Source organism: Scardinius erythrophthalmus (genome assembly GCF_964197995.2).
Source record: "Scardinius erythrophthalmus genome assembly, chromosome: 22".
NCBI lineage: Eukaryota > Metazoa > Chordata > Actinopteri > Cypriniformes > Leuciscidae > Scardinius > Scardinius erythrophthalmus.
Window position 1 is genome coordinate 8,095,342 of NC_138242.1, and position 16,042 is coordinate 8,111,383.

At 37.2% G+C, this 16,042-nt stretch overlaps 1 protein-coding gene across 5 annotated transcripts in view; it reads right to left on the reverse strand.

Annotated features, from left to right (window-relative positions):
• The window catches only part of arhgap21a (Rho GTPase activating protein 21a), a 111,379-nt gene that overhangs the window by 22,722 nt on the left and 72,615 nt on the right, over positions 1 to 16,042 (reverse strand). For 3 of the 5 annotated variants that reach the window (XM_081353319.1, XM_081353320.1, XM_081353317.1), the window contains 4 exons: positions 6,713 to 6,805; positions 4,285 to 4,363; positions 3,825 to 3,879; positions 863 to 886 (listed from right to left, as the gene is read on the reverse strand). In XM_081353319.1, coding sequence (XP_081209445.1) covers positions 863 to 886; positions 3,825 to 3,879; positions 4,285 to 4,363; positions 6,713 to 6,805 — 251 coding nt within the window. Of the gene's footprint in view, positions 1 to 236; positions 436 to 862; positions 887 to 3,824; positions 3,880 to 4,284; positions 4,364 to 6,712; positions 6,806 to 16,042 lie in introns of those variants that run through there. The other 2 variants (XM_081353318.1, XM_081353321.1) reach the window with 2 other exon arrangements.

The following is a 16,042-nucleotide window of genomic DNA, read 5'->3' on the forward strand; positions in this document are numbered from 1 at the left end:
AACAAATACTGAAATGGAAAATAGATTATTTACAAACATAATTAATGTTGTATCAAACGTAATTTTTTTACTACTTTACTATTTAACCAGTAAATTACAGGGGGCAGGTTGACCCCGATGTCTTTCTCTAAAGTTCAAATGCATCCCAGGAAAAGTGAGAGAGGGGAAAAGGTCAAGTAGCCAGGCTCAAATGCCTTTAACCTCATGGAGGGATTAGGTATCAGAGGCTTACCTACCTTTAGCTGAGGAGAGAGAGCAGTGCGCAGACAAGAGGAAAAAGCGAGAGGAGGGCAGCCTTTCACCGAGCACTCTACAGACGCTAGTAGCTGCTCTGTTATCATCTTACAAAGTCAACAGCCAACTAAAATCCTTAAGGTCAAAATACTACATTCTGCACAGGAAATTACTCCATTTACAATGCGTCTTCTTATCCCAGGTTAATATATAAAGTTATTTCTGCCTCAGTTGTCTCTGTGCATATGACAGAGCTCAGGCATTAATGAGAGCACAGACGTGATAGCTGGACTTTTGACTCTACACCTGAAGTGTCGAGTTACACAGGCATGTCCCTCCCTCTCTCTCTTTCTCTGTCTGCTCCGCCTCTTCTATGGAAATAAAGATGACTCAGAAGCCAACAAATTTTAAGGTGCAACCTTATGGCAGTGGAATAAATAAGGAGAAATTTTTTTTTGTGATTGCAGTTCTTAAGATAGGTAAAGACTGGATTTTAACAGACATTACAGGTACAAAGGGAGATGGAATACACATGCATTTTTCATGCAAAGGCAAAGAAACAACCGCAAAAGGTTAAAATTACATAACAGAAGCGAGGTAGCAAGTGACAGGTTTAGCTCCTTCTTACCAGAGCTGTGATATCCCTGGAGAACTGCAGCCGGAAGGTTAGATTGACAGTGGGAAAAACAAAGGAAGAAAGAACAGGAAAAAAGAGCAATGGTGAGGGAAGATGACAAGAGCTCTACAGGTACACCAGAAGCAATCAGCCCCTATTCCAGACAGTGCTGCTGTCATTCTAGTGCAGGATAAAGCACGCTATAAATACACACTGCAGCAGAAAGAGAGAGAGACTACTGGAGGCCTGCCAGTCCAGCACCAGAGATGAACCAGACAGAGGAGGACACACTTGAGATCAGAGGGGGACAACTGCTGCTCTTTCCAGAGTGTCCCTGCAGCTTTAAACCAAGTAAAACTTTTACACACAAACTCACAGTCAGCCAACATGCTCTTATGCATTGCATATGTGGCTCCTTTCCACTTAAACACACTCTTAAAAACAAAGGTTCCAAAAAGTTTTCCCCAAAGAAACTTTTAATGAACATTTCTTAAAATAGCCACTTTTTTAATAATCGTAATAACTTTTTTTTCTACTATAAATAACCTTTGTAATGGAAAGGTTCCATGGATGTCAAAGGTTCTTTATGGAACTATCAATGCCCAAAAAGAAGCTTTATTTTTAAGAGTGCTGTGACTGTCCGCACAATTCTGTTCTTTTCAAATGGCAGCTTCATATTCCTCTTTTCTGTTGTTTGTATGCCCTTTGGACCTGTTTACATCTGATATTAATAAGGTGGTCCAATTGCAAGTGGTCAGCTAAGACTCATTGCTGTCTATACCGGGGAGTAATACAGGTCTCAGATGTGTCTTCTATGACCACTTTCACATTGGATTTCAAGGGGATGGTCTGTCACTATATCAATCTAAAAAATAAAATAAATTATAAAACTGCTAAAAATTATATTCTCATGATTTTCTCAAACAAAAAAGTGAAAATATTATCCAAATTTTTTACACATAATCTGGCAACATGGATTGAAATGTAGCTAATGCAGTGCAATGGAAGAATACCAAATGAATTGCATCTACAAATAAGGCAAGCAAATGGATACATTTAAATCTATACCTGCTATGAGTTTGTCCTTTACCTGTTAGTTTCACAGTCAAAATAGGCACTTTGCAAGGTGCTGCTTTGGATCTGATCAGCTGACTACTTTGCATACAGTACTTGCCGTTCCCTGAAGTCCATTACATATCTTCTGCCTATGATTCCCAAGCACACATGGTAATATGATCCTTTTATTTTCTGCCTCTACTCCACCTACACCCATTCTTTGTGTTTTATCCATAATTTCTAAAGCTAGTTTGTCATCAGCATAATTTAAGGCAATTTAAGACTACAGCCTTTACCATAAATGTATGAAAACTGTGGTTGTAAATCAGGGTCATTCCACCAAATATTGATCTCTGAACTCTTTCCAAGTTAAAGCATTAGTATTGTGTTGTTTGAGTAAGGAATAATTGACAATGGGCTGTTTTTAGAAAATAATGCACACACAAAGTGGTAATTCAGCCACAATGCGAATCGCCATATTTTTCAATAATTCAATGGCCCGGAGTTAATTATTCCGCTTATATACTACGGTTACCACACCTCAAAACATTGTTCCGATGATGTATTTTAAGACATTTGTCAGGTTTTTGTCCTTAAAACGCTCTTGTGTGTAGGACTAATTTCTTACGCATCTAATCCCATGTAGCTTTTAAATTGTTTTAGGATTTGGTTCTTTTTCTGTTTGACATTTGAAATAACTTAAATTTATTTTAGTATAAAGTGAGGTGGAACTATAATGTGGTCAAGACCTGCCTGGAACTACTTTAGATGTGCGTTTCCCTGAAAATAATTGCACACCTTAGAACATTCGTCAACCAATCAGATTCAAGCATTCAAACAGCCCCATAGTATAAAAATGAATATAAACGTGTTTTCTTTGAGGTATTCAATGTCTTTTGAGGTTTGTATTTGATGACAAAAAATGACTACAGAGTTTACAAGGGTTGATAAAATATTAGCATTTTCCTAATCTTGGATTACTATTGTTTTTGTTGTTGTTTTTTATTAAAGACATTAAATTACTAATAATGATAAAAAATAATATCTAAAAGTAACAACCGTAAAACTGTTTATTCTAATAAGAGTTATCTTCTCGCGAGGAGCGTTATTGGTATGTGGTAAAGATTTGCTGAGTGTATGCAGGGTTTCAAATCAGTCACTTATGAGGAACATAGCTGCCTTACAGGGAAGATCCCTATGCAGACAATAGAAGACTGTAGGTTTTGGAAGAGAACTTGTTGCTAGAACTGCTTCCTGTTAGCTGAAATAACAAGCATGAGTGTCATTCCTAAGTCTAAAACTCTACTCTGGATGGACTCATTACTGTCAAATCAGAAAGTGCCCGAGGGCTCCACAGTGGAAGATGAGTTTATGTGGCTGGCATGTACCAGCCTGAGATTTGGAGTTCCGTCTGGAATGTGCTCAGATATGGGATTGGCATTACGTCCCGAGTTCTGATGAAAACCTCATTATAGCTGAATTCAAAATAAGCACACACACACACACATATACACACACAGGCGCCATCACGCTTCTCTGCTCCACTGGATCACTGAACTCTGCCTGGAAGAGCATCTTCACCTACGCAAACTGGTGCCATCTGTCTCCAATGCTCTGCTTCCCTTCCAACAAATCCTTTTGCCTAAGTAATTTCATCCATTTTTCACCCAGAAACTCATCTTCCAGAAACAAATCTTTTGACCACAACTCAATGTTAAACTTGAAAGGACATTACTGGCCACAAAATAAAAAAAATAAAAAAATTTATCTCAAATAAGAATTTACACAAGTTTAACTGATCAAGGTTAACTAGCCAATACAAAGGCGAGAGAAATCCTGAAGATTAATCTATGTTTGCCCAAGAAATTATGATTTTTTTGGATGTGTGACAAGTAAACCCATGAGAAATAAAACCTACCAGCTGTAAAATGTCTTCATCTTTTGGCATTACGCAGAGCTCCAGAGATGTGTCACTGCAAAGAAACATTTTTAAAAAATAAACTGAAAATTATATCTCAGAGGAAGTCATGAATACAGTCACGAGTACAGTGCTTTTCATGATATTCAAGAAGAAGTAAGAACTGCTAGCTGTGTCATTACCAAATAAAATTATGCAATAAAGAGCATATTCATTAAACTTCCTCAAGGATTAAGAGATTTATCTGGAAGACTTAGCAGGAACAGATAATCAACCCACAAAATGAGCAAAAAGGGAGCATGTGGATACAGAGCAGCAAGTATTCCTGGATTAAGTATCTTATACAATTTTATTTACGTTAAAATCAAAACCTACAACTAGTTACCCAGTCAGATCCTTAACTATTGAGGCTACACCACCCCTCAGGGGCTGGAACAAGCAGTGCAAGTTGCAACATTACCTGTTCTGGATAAGGGCGATTACTTGGGAATACGTCTTCCCAATGATGCTTTCTCCGTTGACTTTTACAATGCGATCCCCTGTGAGAAGGAGAAACAGGAAGAGAGCCAGATGCTATAGTTCAGTAATGTAAAAAGATGTTTGTTTTTTTTTTTTTAAATGCGTGTTTTGAAATCATGGCACATGATGCCATGGTAAAAATAATTACAGATTTGGACAGGAATTCAGAACCCTGGAGTAAGTATGTTTGTTCAGATACAGTATGTTGACTGTTGTGTGCTGAAGATGAGATTCACAGGGAAACAATCAGAGTGAGCCAGCAGCGAGATATTTTGGATAATTGTGGGAACATGTGTTCTGGACCCTCCCAAAAGTCTGTCCACTGAGACCAACATAGTAATAACTTCTCAATGTTTCTTTGGGTCCAGACTGATCACACTTACATAACATTTCAGCTGCTTATGAGGAAGTCCTGCCAATGCATTTTGGATGCTGGCTGATGGTATGACCTCTTGCCTGGTTTACCTCCAACTGTTTAGTAGTGATGCCTTCATGCATCAGTTAACCAAAGATTTGTGTCTTAAGGGGGCTGACAAGCAGGATGTGTGGTCTATCTGAGCTATTTTTATATTTGCTAGTGTACATACAGTATGTGTCAGATGGATGTATTTGGAAGTTGCATTTTTAAAGTGCCCTATTGTGCTATTTTAAAGGTTCCTAATTTTGTTTTCGAGGTCTCCTACAACAGGTTTACATGCATCTAAGGTCAAAAAGTAATACATAATATAAATTGCAGAATCAACTCTTTTCTCATAGTGTCTTAGAGAGCCTACTCTGCTCTGATTGGTCAGTCTGTTGTGACTGGTCTACCGCTTACAGCACGTGTCAGAAACGAAAAACCCACTACCATATGTGTATTTAAGCTCCGGAGGCTTCCTCAGCACTTGCATACACAGTGATAAGAACAGTAACAACGTCCTCATTCTTTGGAAGTGCATGCAAAGTGGATTTGCTTTCGCAGAGAAGAAAACAGTGCCTTCTCCATGTGTCGACAACACAAACCAAACTCCTCAGACCTCAGCTACAACTACAGTGTTTGAGGGCGGGTCAAAGTAGACGTTGTTCGTAAGAAGCCAATGAAGACCATAGGCTGGCATTATGCAAATTTGTTACAAACCTTTGTAGGTTCAAGCAGGGCTGGAATTACTGACGACTCGTTTCAGGAAGTTCAGAATTGGTTCTTTCTTTTGGGAGACAATAACTCCATTTATCTCTAAAAACATTTTACATTCACACACAGCTATATTACGTGAAAGGTAATATCAGAAAAAGCATAATAGGGGGACTTTAAGACGGTATAATAGATAAATAATTTCAACAAAATCTCACCTGGTGTACAACTCACCAATGTTAGTTTTAAAACAATGGACTAGGGGTGTCACAATATACCAGTATTGATGATATTGATGATAACTGTGATATTTAAAACAAATTAATACTGATAGCATCTTAATACTACACATACATTCATATCACAAATGATCCAGCAACTATCTGGTTGGTACTCCAATATAGTTAGTGGTGGTGGTGCACATTAACGCTGGTTGGTCACCACCTGTCGAAGAAAATTGTAAAAATAAGAAGCAGTGCACAGCTACTTCTGCCACAAAAAATAATCGTGTTGTAGGAGATGACAGATGAAAGCGAGACACTCTACCCATACCCCAAAATATTTAGCTCGCCAATGTGGAAGGTTTTGGACAGGGCATTAGACATCCCAGTCTGCAGGAAGTACCATTCTTTTTGAAGGCTTTTGTAACATTTTTGGTTACAAACACTCTCTCCGCCTCCCAATAGTTGTATTTTGAGATTGTAATTCATTGGCCAAAAAAAGAGAGAACACAAAAGATGAATCTGACTTATATCATCATTTATATTTTTCCCCCAGAATTATTGTGATAAAAACGTTATTGTGAATTCTTTCGCCATGATAATCATCTAGTGAAAATCTGGTATTTCGTGATAGATCTCCAACGGACCAATCAGAACAATTTGTACAGTTTTTTACAGTCTTAAAGGTGCATTGCGCAACATTTCATGTTAAAAATACCCGTTTTTCTAACCCATACATGCTTAAACAATTGCCTGATGGGCTGAATGAGCCCTTCTCTGATCACTGTGATTGCCTCTATAATCCTGTACAGTAAAATAAATAAGAGGGATTCGGGTCGGAATTTGAGACTGGGCGTGACGTCATGCGCGTTCAGTTGCAGTGTTGCAGTTTCGCTTGTCGCCAGAGGGGGCATAGTTCTGCAAAAACTCAGAGACTTGCGCAATGCACCTTTAAACTGTAATTTAGTAATATCCTAATTTTGAATAACGGACATCAAATACGGACATGTCTCGAGACTTGTACAAGGAACCAGTACCTGTGCAGAGTCCAGCTCCATGTGCGGGGCCGTCCTCTTTCACCTGCTTGACAAAGATGGTGTCCATTGGCTCCAGTCTGTTCCTCTGTCTCCCTGATGGCACGAGACAAAGAGCAAGTCACTTGAGAGTCATCAAAAACAAAAATTCTTTCACAAATTCTATGATTTTTCATGTTGGAATATCCAATTAAACTTTGTCAAGCCTAGGTCATGTCCTCTCTTTTTCTCGTGCATTTTCCAAATGAAATCGGTAATATTGCACAGACTTATACTGCACAACGAGACAGCACATGTTAATCTACTGTGCTCTAGTCATGCTCACTGTGAATCCTCTGCAATCTCTCATAATCTGATCTGAGTAAAGCATAAGATAATATAAGATATGCCCATGCCTACGTGTGAGAGTGTGTGTATGCACATATTTGACGGGGCTAGATCATGCTGACAGAACATGATGACTGAACGCCAACATTTTGACACACTGCACTGATTAGTATGCAATATCTAATGTTGATGCTGCACACCATATTGTGAGTCGTAAACATTTACCAGCTAACTCGTCCGTTACTTTTTGGACATTTTGTCAACAGTAAAAAAGAATCTTACTCCATTATACATAGAACCGGCATAACAAAGCCTTCGAAAAAGTGCATCATCTCTGGGACAACTGCGACAAACCACATACTGAATTATCAGCTTGCATAGACCAACAAGGAATCTAAACATTTTCATCATTTTCTATGATGGAGGAAAATCTGTATAATTCTGTGGAATGTAGGGCTGCACGAACAAATCAATTTGCTATTGTTCTCATAAAAATTACAATATATATTTTTTTTCCAAGGTTTAAATGTGCTTGCTTGTAGGGCTGCACAATTTCGCCAAAATGTATGATTATATACCAATATGAATATATAATAATGATAATAATATTGAATAAAACATTATAAAAACAAAATAAGAAATATTGCTATTATTTTACTGTAACATACATTAACGGTATACAATAATACAGTTCTATTAAAAATATTAATTTATTTTACATCTGTAAAATTACAATTCTAAGATTTATGGCTGACTTCATTTATTTTGACTTTTATTTTGATGGAAAAACAGGAAGCCCTTAAAGTCACTGTGAAATCAAAATGGACAATATAATACTGAGGTATTTATTATAAATTATTTATCTATTCACATCATTATTATAATTATTTTTAATTCATGTGTCCTCATAATCTTTAATAAAAATAACTTCCTCTCCCTTTTGCAACAACATCTCTTCTCTGATGACTTGTTTACCGGCGCAAGGGCGTGACAACCTGACGGTCAATAGCAAACCACAACCATATAATCAATTGCAGATGAACAAAATCAAGTCCCACTCTACAATTTTATTTTGTTCGAGAAGTCATTTCACACTGATACATCACAAAAGGGAACAAAAGACTATCGCAACTTCGGTTTCATGCAGACTTTAAAGCTTTTGTTGTTGTTGTTGTTGTTGTTGATGATAAGCACTTCTCATTCAAGTATTTGAAGATTGCTGGCACATATTGCGTTCCCAAATGCACATTAAAGCGACCCAAACTCAGAGCAGACGCAGAGATACTGCGAACCGCTCCGCTCTGAGATACTGCAAACGCCAACGGATAATGAGCTGCACAGAGTAAATATTTATTTACACAGCTTTTGAGTTTTGATAAACTCACAATATCTGATTTATTTCCTTTAATCGTGCAGACCTAGTGGAATATGTTTAACAGAGCTGACTAACCGAATTAATAACAAACAAACGCCCAAGGGGCAAGAGATGTGTAGCTTTGCAAATGTCTGCTGTTCAAACTCTGCAAAAACCTACAGAGGCAGATTATGTGCTGACCTACATGTAGAGTAGTTTGGGATCAGATCCCAATCACACAAAATCACTGATGCAAACAGATACATCTTACTTGTGCTTGCACTAACATATAGCCACACAAAAAAGCAGTGTTAAAGGTTGTTACACTGATTTGTGGTGTCAGGCTCCCTCTATGAGCACATGAGGTATTGCAGAAGATTTTCACCATACTGAATGATGTGATACCTCACTGGCCACATCTAATACTGAGCATTCTCTGGCTCTGACATACTGTACATCTGAGCGTGTATGTATGCACATGCAGTAGTTTCTGACTATAACTTATTTTTCTAGTTTTTGAATTCTACAAAATGAATGTTTAAGTGTCAAATCAATTGTATTTATATAGCACTTTATAAAATACAGCTGTGTGAGCATCACAAAATTCAGGAATTAGTAGTCGCTAATTCAAGTAGAGGTAAAACAAAGCAGCTCTACAGAAGTTCATACAGTCTAAGTGAATTCAATGCTACTGCTACAATAGTTTCAGTCTCAGCTTCAAATATGTCACTATGCCACTGATGAGAAAGCCAAAAGAAACAGTGGCAAGAAACCAAAATGAACTTATAGATACTATAATATTAATTAAATGAAAGGCCACCTAAGTGTACTTAAAGAGTGCACTTTCATGACTATAAATATACGTTTAAAAGGTGCACTTTGCACTAAAATTATGCACTATTAATGCACTAAAACTTTTTAATTGTATCCCTTAAAACTCAGCTTTAATCACCAAAATTAAACATTTAAATGTTTTTTCCTTAAAAAAAAAAAAAAAAAAAAATCATGCCTTAAAATAGCTTGAATGCAACTCTACATCCTTGCCTCATTTAGCATACGTGGTTCTATGAATATGCAAATGAGCCCCGCCTCCACTCACTCACACCAGCTCAGAGAACTGCGTTCCAGTCCAAAATTGTCATGCCCTTCACTTGCTAACTTTCCTCCGTCTCGTTCACTCAGATGTACGTCATTGCGAGTGCCCACTACTGGCGGAAACTGCAATGGGCTGAATTGGAACGTTCTAAGCCCTTGATCACTTGGAATCAGCTGTGTATTTTCATTTGTTTTCCCTTTAAGAATTTGTTTAATGCAGCATATAAATGTATATATGGTGTTTGGGTTGTTTTCAATTAAAAAAATTTGAATTAATATATCATAGAGTTGTTTGTTGTGGTGGTGATTAGCCGAGATCTGTGGTGACGTCACAATCGTACTGCATTGTGGGACATATAGGTGCCTGAAGTGTACATATGAAGAAGACTCGCTCCCTCGGTCAAAATCGAGGGAACGAGTGTCTGTCCATCTAAACTTCCCTCATCCACTTCACGAAGTGGAACGTACTACAAAACGGCGGGGGGGATTCCCCCGAGGGGAAGTGCTTAGGGAAGTTTGCAAGGGCATGTCTAAAAGTGGACTGGAACGCAGCACTTGACGATCACACGTTGACCTGATTGGTTACAAGGTAGTTTGTGACGCCAGAAACACCAGCGATTTCAAACCGCGTTTTTGAGACTGTCTTTGGTTCACTGCAGTTTTAAGGAGAAAATACTCAGCAATGGTGTTGACTTGTGAATTTGCACATGGTTTGTTTTAAAGCATATTAAAAACACCACAGACATATAAATATAACATTAAAAGCTTGATTTTCATCACAGGGGGACTTTAATAATCTTTTGTCATGCTTTAAAGAAGTACACTTATTTTGATATGCTGACTAACAAACTAAAGCACAATAAGTATTTGATTATTTTAGTTTACCATAAATGCTTGTCAGTACATTTGGCCATACACTTTAACCATATTTCAAAGACAATAGAAATTATTTTGAAATTACATATGAAGATGTATGAAGTCCTACTTTAGTTAAGTTTGTACACTTTTTGTAAATATGCTGAGTGTACTTCTTTTCACAGTGGTTTTGCACTACAATGTATCACTGCTGTATAATTTGAAAAGCTTCAAGGACAAAAAGCAGGATTCCTTCAGCCCAAAGAGGTTGTCTAAGAAGTCAGGTTGAGAAGTTGTGGTATGTGATATGAACAAGATCTTTTCTCAATAAATTGCCACAATGATGAAAACATAATCTTGGCCAAAAAAAAAAAAAAAAAAAAATGTTCAACTGAGTAGCCCTGGTTTACCCAATACTGAACATTGATCCATATCCTGTAGAGGGCAGTAATTCATATGATCAATTGAGGGCTCTAGTAATGGGATACCATCAATGGCTCAGTACCAGACCAGGAGGTTAATATTTTATTCCATTACATATGAACTGTGATCCTATCTGATTACTATTGGCATCTCTTGTTAATATGATATGGCTCATCCTCATCTATCGAATCAGGCTGCCAAGACTAGACTTTTAATGGCTGTGCTTTACTGAGAGGTGGAGGCTCCAAAGGATGTCCCACTGATACAGTTACACTATTACAGCCATCGACTAATGGGCTGTGGACGTTAATCACAATATCTGTGTAATGGTCATTTCAAAGGTACTTAGAATTGGAATATAGTGCATGAGTTATACGTACTATATTAATGTGCTTTTTATCTTTCTGGAGCTTGGCAGCCACTTCTTCATTCACTTTTGTTGTATGGTAAAGTGCAGCATGAACATTCTACTTCGTATTTCATGGAAAACAGGAAATCAACAACTTGACGGTGAATAAATTATGATTTTCTGAATTCATTTTAAAGTGTCTTTTCAGAGTTTAGAGGCTAACGGCTGTAACTCCAGTCTGATGTGAATGTGTCCACATGTGCGATGATGTTTCACACTAGCCTCTATGCCAAATTCTCTGCCGTCCCTCGGGTGACTCATTCAAACATGCCTTTCTTCAACACATCAATAGAGGGCAGAGGAGGGCATGCTGAAAACCGTCTTTGTGTGGACAGGTTTGTGTTGCCCCCTCAGCGTCTGGAATCTCTTTTGTTAGTCTGTGTGAGTGTGTATGAACTCAATAAGGAATAAGGAACAATGCTCCCACAACAAACACACTGCTTTTACCAGCCGTTTGCTTCTCCCTAGATATAGTATAAAACTAAAAGCCCCAAAGTGCAGTTCATATCCCAGTGTTCTCGTCTACCGAGGTCTTTCTTCTTTCAGCGCGAGGTGTATACAGTAAATGACTGATGTTTTAGCTTGAACCACACTCACCCTCAAAACCCAGCCAGTGTCAACACACAATATGACTTGTGAGAAATCGAAGTCTGATCTGCTGCAATCTGCACTTGAACCGCAAACTGTTGAACGAGTGTCAGGGCGTTTTCGGGTACACAGTGCTCTAGGGTTTGAGGAGAAAATGAGTTCAACCCAAAACCAGGCTCTGTGGGAACTGCCGGAATCACTTGATTTACACTAGTATACCCAACTCTGCTGTACTGTACATAGACCCCGATATGATCACAGTGAATTTCTTCATCCTTAGCTCGGGGGAAAAAAAAAAATCACCAACAGCAACAAAAATCAGCAACCTGATTTTGTTCTAAATGACATCACATGCATTCGTTGTTCGATTTTGCTTAAAGTACACTAGCGTTCAAAAGTTTGGAATAATTCGGTTTTTAAATGTTTTTGAAAGATGTGTCTTATGTTCACCAAGGCTGCATTTATTAAATACAGTACAAACAGCAATATTGTGTGATTATTACCATTTAAAATGACTGTTCTCACTATTATCCATGTTGAAAACAGTTCTTGCTGCTTAATATTATTGTGGAAACCATATACATATTTTTCAGGATTCTTTGATAAATAGTAAGTTCAAAAGAACAGCATTTATTTGGAATATAAATCTTTTGTAAAATTGCAAATGTCTTTACTGTCACTTTTAAACAATTTAATATATCCTTGGTGAAATTAAGTATTAATTTATTTTCTTTTATCTTACTTATCCCCAAACTTTTAAAAGGTAGTGAATCACAGTTTCCACAAAATATTAAGCAGCACAACCGTTTTCAACCCCAAAACTAATAGGAAATATTTCTTGAGCAACAAATCGGCATATTACAATCATTTCTGAAGGATCACGTGACACTGAAGACTGGATAAATTACATTTTAAAATATATTAAAATAGGAAACAGTTATTTTAAATGTTATTTAAATAAAATGTTATGTAGGGTCCAATTCTTTCTATTAACTAGTTGCTTATTATTATCATGCCTATTACTAGGACATTGGCTGATTATTAGTACTTATAAAGCACATATTAAAGCCTTATTCTGCATGACCATATTCTACATCCCTTAATCCACCCAATACCTAAACTTAACAACTAACTTACTTACTATTAATAATCAGTAATTAGGAGTTTATTGAGGCAAAAGTTGTAGTTAATAGTGATAATTGGACCCTAATCTAAAGTGCGACTGAAACTTCTTTCCCTAAAAAAAAAAAAAACGTAATTATTCCAAACATTGACCGGTAGTGACCGGGGCCTTTAGCCTGAGACAGTCAGTGAAATAACTTTTGCATACAAAAATTGTACAATCTTTATAATATCACCATCTCCAATTTGTTTGGCTGATTGCACAAATTTGATACAATGAATGAGCTGTGCCAAACTCTGCTCTATATTCTTTTCTCGAGTATTTTCCACTCTCTCTATTTGACCTAATCTTTCCTCTGTCTTTTTTTCCGTCTCTGTGTGTGTTATTTTGGCTAAAGTCTCTCGTGCGCAGCTGGCCCTCCTGTTGTTTTGTGTTGGATAATGTTGTTTGGCAGCGGTTGGGAGGACGCCCATTCCCTTGATTCCCCTCAACATTACACAGCAGGGCCAAATTCCTGCACAACACAGCACTGACTCTCTTTCTATCTCTCACTCTCAGACAGAGGAGGGAGAGAGGGAATGAATAAGGAATTGGACTTGGTATGCTGCACAAGTGTAAAATAAAGACATGAATGCCCATCATTCATCTGACTGACAGAAACTATTGTGAACAGAAAACTGAACTAGGCTACTTTGTAAACCATGATAGTATTATGACAGTGCAGAGAAAACTCGGATGATCCATGAACTTAAATGAAATGGAAGTAGGCTAACTATTTAAAATTGAATTCCCTAATATACAAATATTTGTTTCATACAGTATATTCTAACTGGCAAGTCATTTTATTTGAAATCCAGTATAAAAACCAAGCCAAAAGATCACTGGCCCAATGTGTGTTCTTACCCATCATCACTCTTAGCTGTCACCCACGTCTGTTGCCTACAAACCACTTTTCACATATCTCAATAAGAAAGCTGCACAAGCTGCCACCTCAGTTTAACACAAAACATCTGGGTAATACATCAATCCATTACAGAGATCACTAGTGACCAGTCATGTCTGGCATTAACTTTACAGTTTTTCCAATGGTGATACCAATATCTAGGGAGCATGGTGATATACAGATATATACAGTAGGCCAAGTTTGGATATTATGAGATTATCTGCATTTTTTTTTTTTTCACATTAAATAAAGTAGTTAAATAGTTAAAGGTAATGTGTTTCAATAGGTTTTGCTATGGTATCGAAACTGGTACAGCGAACGGTGAAATTTTACTGGTAATACACCAACTACTGAAATTTTGGTATTGTGACAACACTAGAACGCAGTATCTAACAATAAAAATGTTTCAATGTTCTTTTAAACAAGAGTAAAAAATAAAATAAAAAATGTTAGACCTTTTGCACATCTTTTATCTAATATTAAATGTTTTAAGTGGATAGTTCAGCCAAAAATGAAAATGCCATCATCATTTACTATTGGTCACCCTTTATATCTGTCTGTGGGTTTTGCAAATATTTAACCAATCAAAGTGTTAAAAAAAGCTTGTGGCTAAACCTCGTAACCCCATTGGATCCTCAAACTGTTGGTAAAGACTCATAATTCCACCCCTCCTCTATCGTGAATGAAGTACCACACATTTCGGACCATCTCTGCTTGTTTGCAATGCAACAATTACGATTCGATTCAGGAGTATATCTATCGATATTATGATGTGCCTATAAAGGTGCCTATAAAAAAAAAAAAATAAAAAAAAATAATATATATATATATATATATAGTGTGTGTGTGTGTGTGTGTGTGTGTGTGTATTTATATATACAAATGTATATGTCTCATACATATATTATATAAACACAAACTTTTGTTAGATGCGATTATTCACGATCATGGTCTACAGTATTCCACACACTTTGTTGTGTTGTACATTTTGGCAAAATCTGCACACAATATACATAATACACATTGCAAAAAACATATAATAATATTACAAGTATGGTTTTACAACACTACACTGGACCTGTTCATCTGTAATCAGGTGCAGAAATATAGTGGAGGTTGAGGACAGCAGCCGAGTTTTGTGTGACAGGAGAGCCAAAAGCACATTGTTTTTGGGAACCCAGAGCTCTCTTATTTACGAGCGTTCTCCATATTTTCTGCAGTCAGGCAGCACTAGTGTAATAAAGCAGCGGAGACACTAGAGTTGGTGTCTGGAGTGCATCCAAACTGAGTCTGGCCCCTGCAGTGTAAGGTGGGGTTTTACTGGTCCTCCAAGAATCATGCAGAATTCTATTTGCTTGTGCTTGTGCTCTTGCTCCAATCCCTGTCCTCATGGACACCACCCAAAACATTAGCAAGAAAACAAAATGAAATGAAATATCTCTGGAATGTATTTTCATAGAAAAGGAAAACAAATATTTGAACAGATGTTGACTTTTTTTTTTTACTGCATATTTTTTCAACTGTAGCAGTCTTAAAGCACAACACAAAGGGGATAATTCACTACGAATGATCTGTGACTGCTGATATGTTTATTTGCGTTGTTTTAAAGTGCCTCTTTTTTTTTTTTAAGGTTCCTAATTTTGTTTTAAAGGTCTCCTACAATAGGTTTACATGGGTTTCATTTTCTCATAATATATATTGCAGCATCACCTCTTTTCTCAGTAGGCGTGTTTCCATTACAGATTTGCGCAAAACTCCTACGATTTTTTCTAAATGTCGACAGAAAACTATTGCGAAATGACGGACTTTCCATTAACCGATGTTATCCAACTAAAACTTAGTTTTTTCCTTTCGCGATAAGTCATTCCAAAAATCATAGCAACGGACGTTGGTAGGTTTATGCATCTCAGCCACTGCGCTGGCCATTATTATTAATCAAAGGAGACGTATCCAATCATTAATGGTAAGGAAAGACTCTTATACTTGAAAGCGGCATATATGAGGTGTTTCTGGGTGTTTCTCACTCATTTCTGCTTCGAGGTCTTGATTGTGGCATTTCTTTGAGGTTTAGAATCCAGTATTCCTGTAATTCTTCTGTCTATTATGAATTTAATAAAGAACACTGTCTCGTATTCTGTCCAAACATACTGTCTATGTCTACTATGTCTATGTCAGGTGACCTGTAAATACGCAAAAACTCACCCACCTCATGCGAG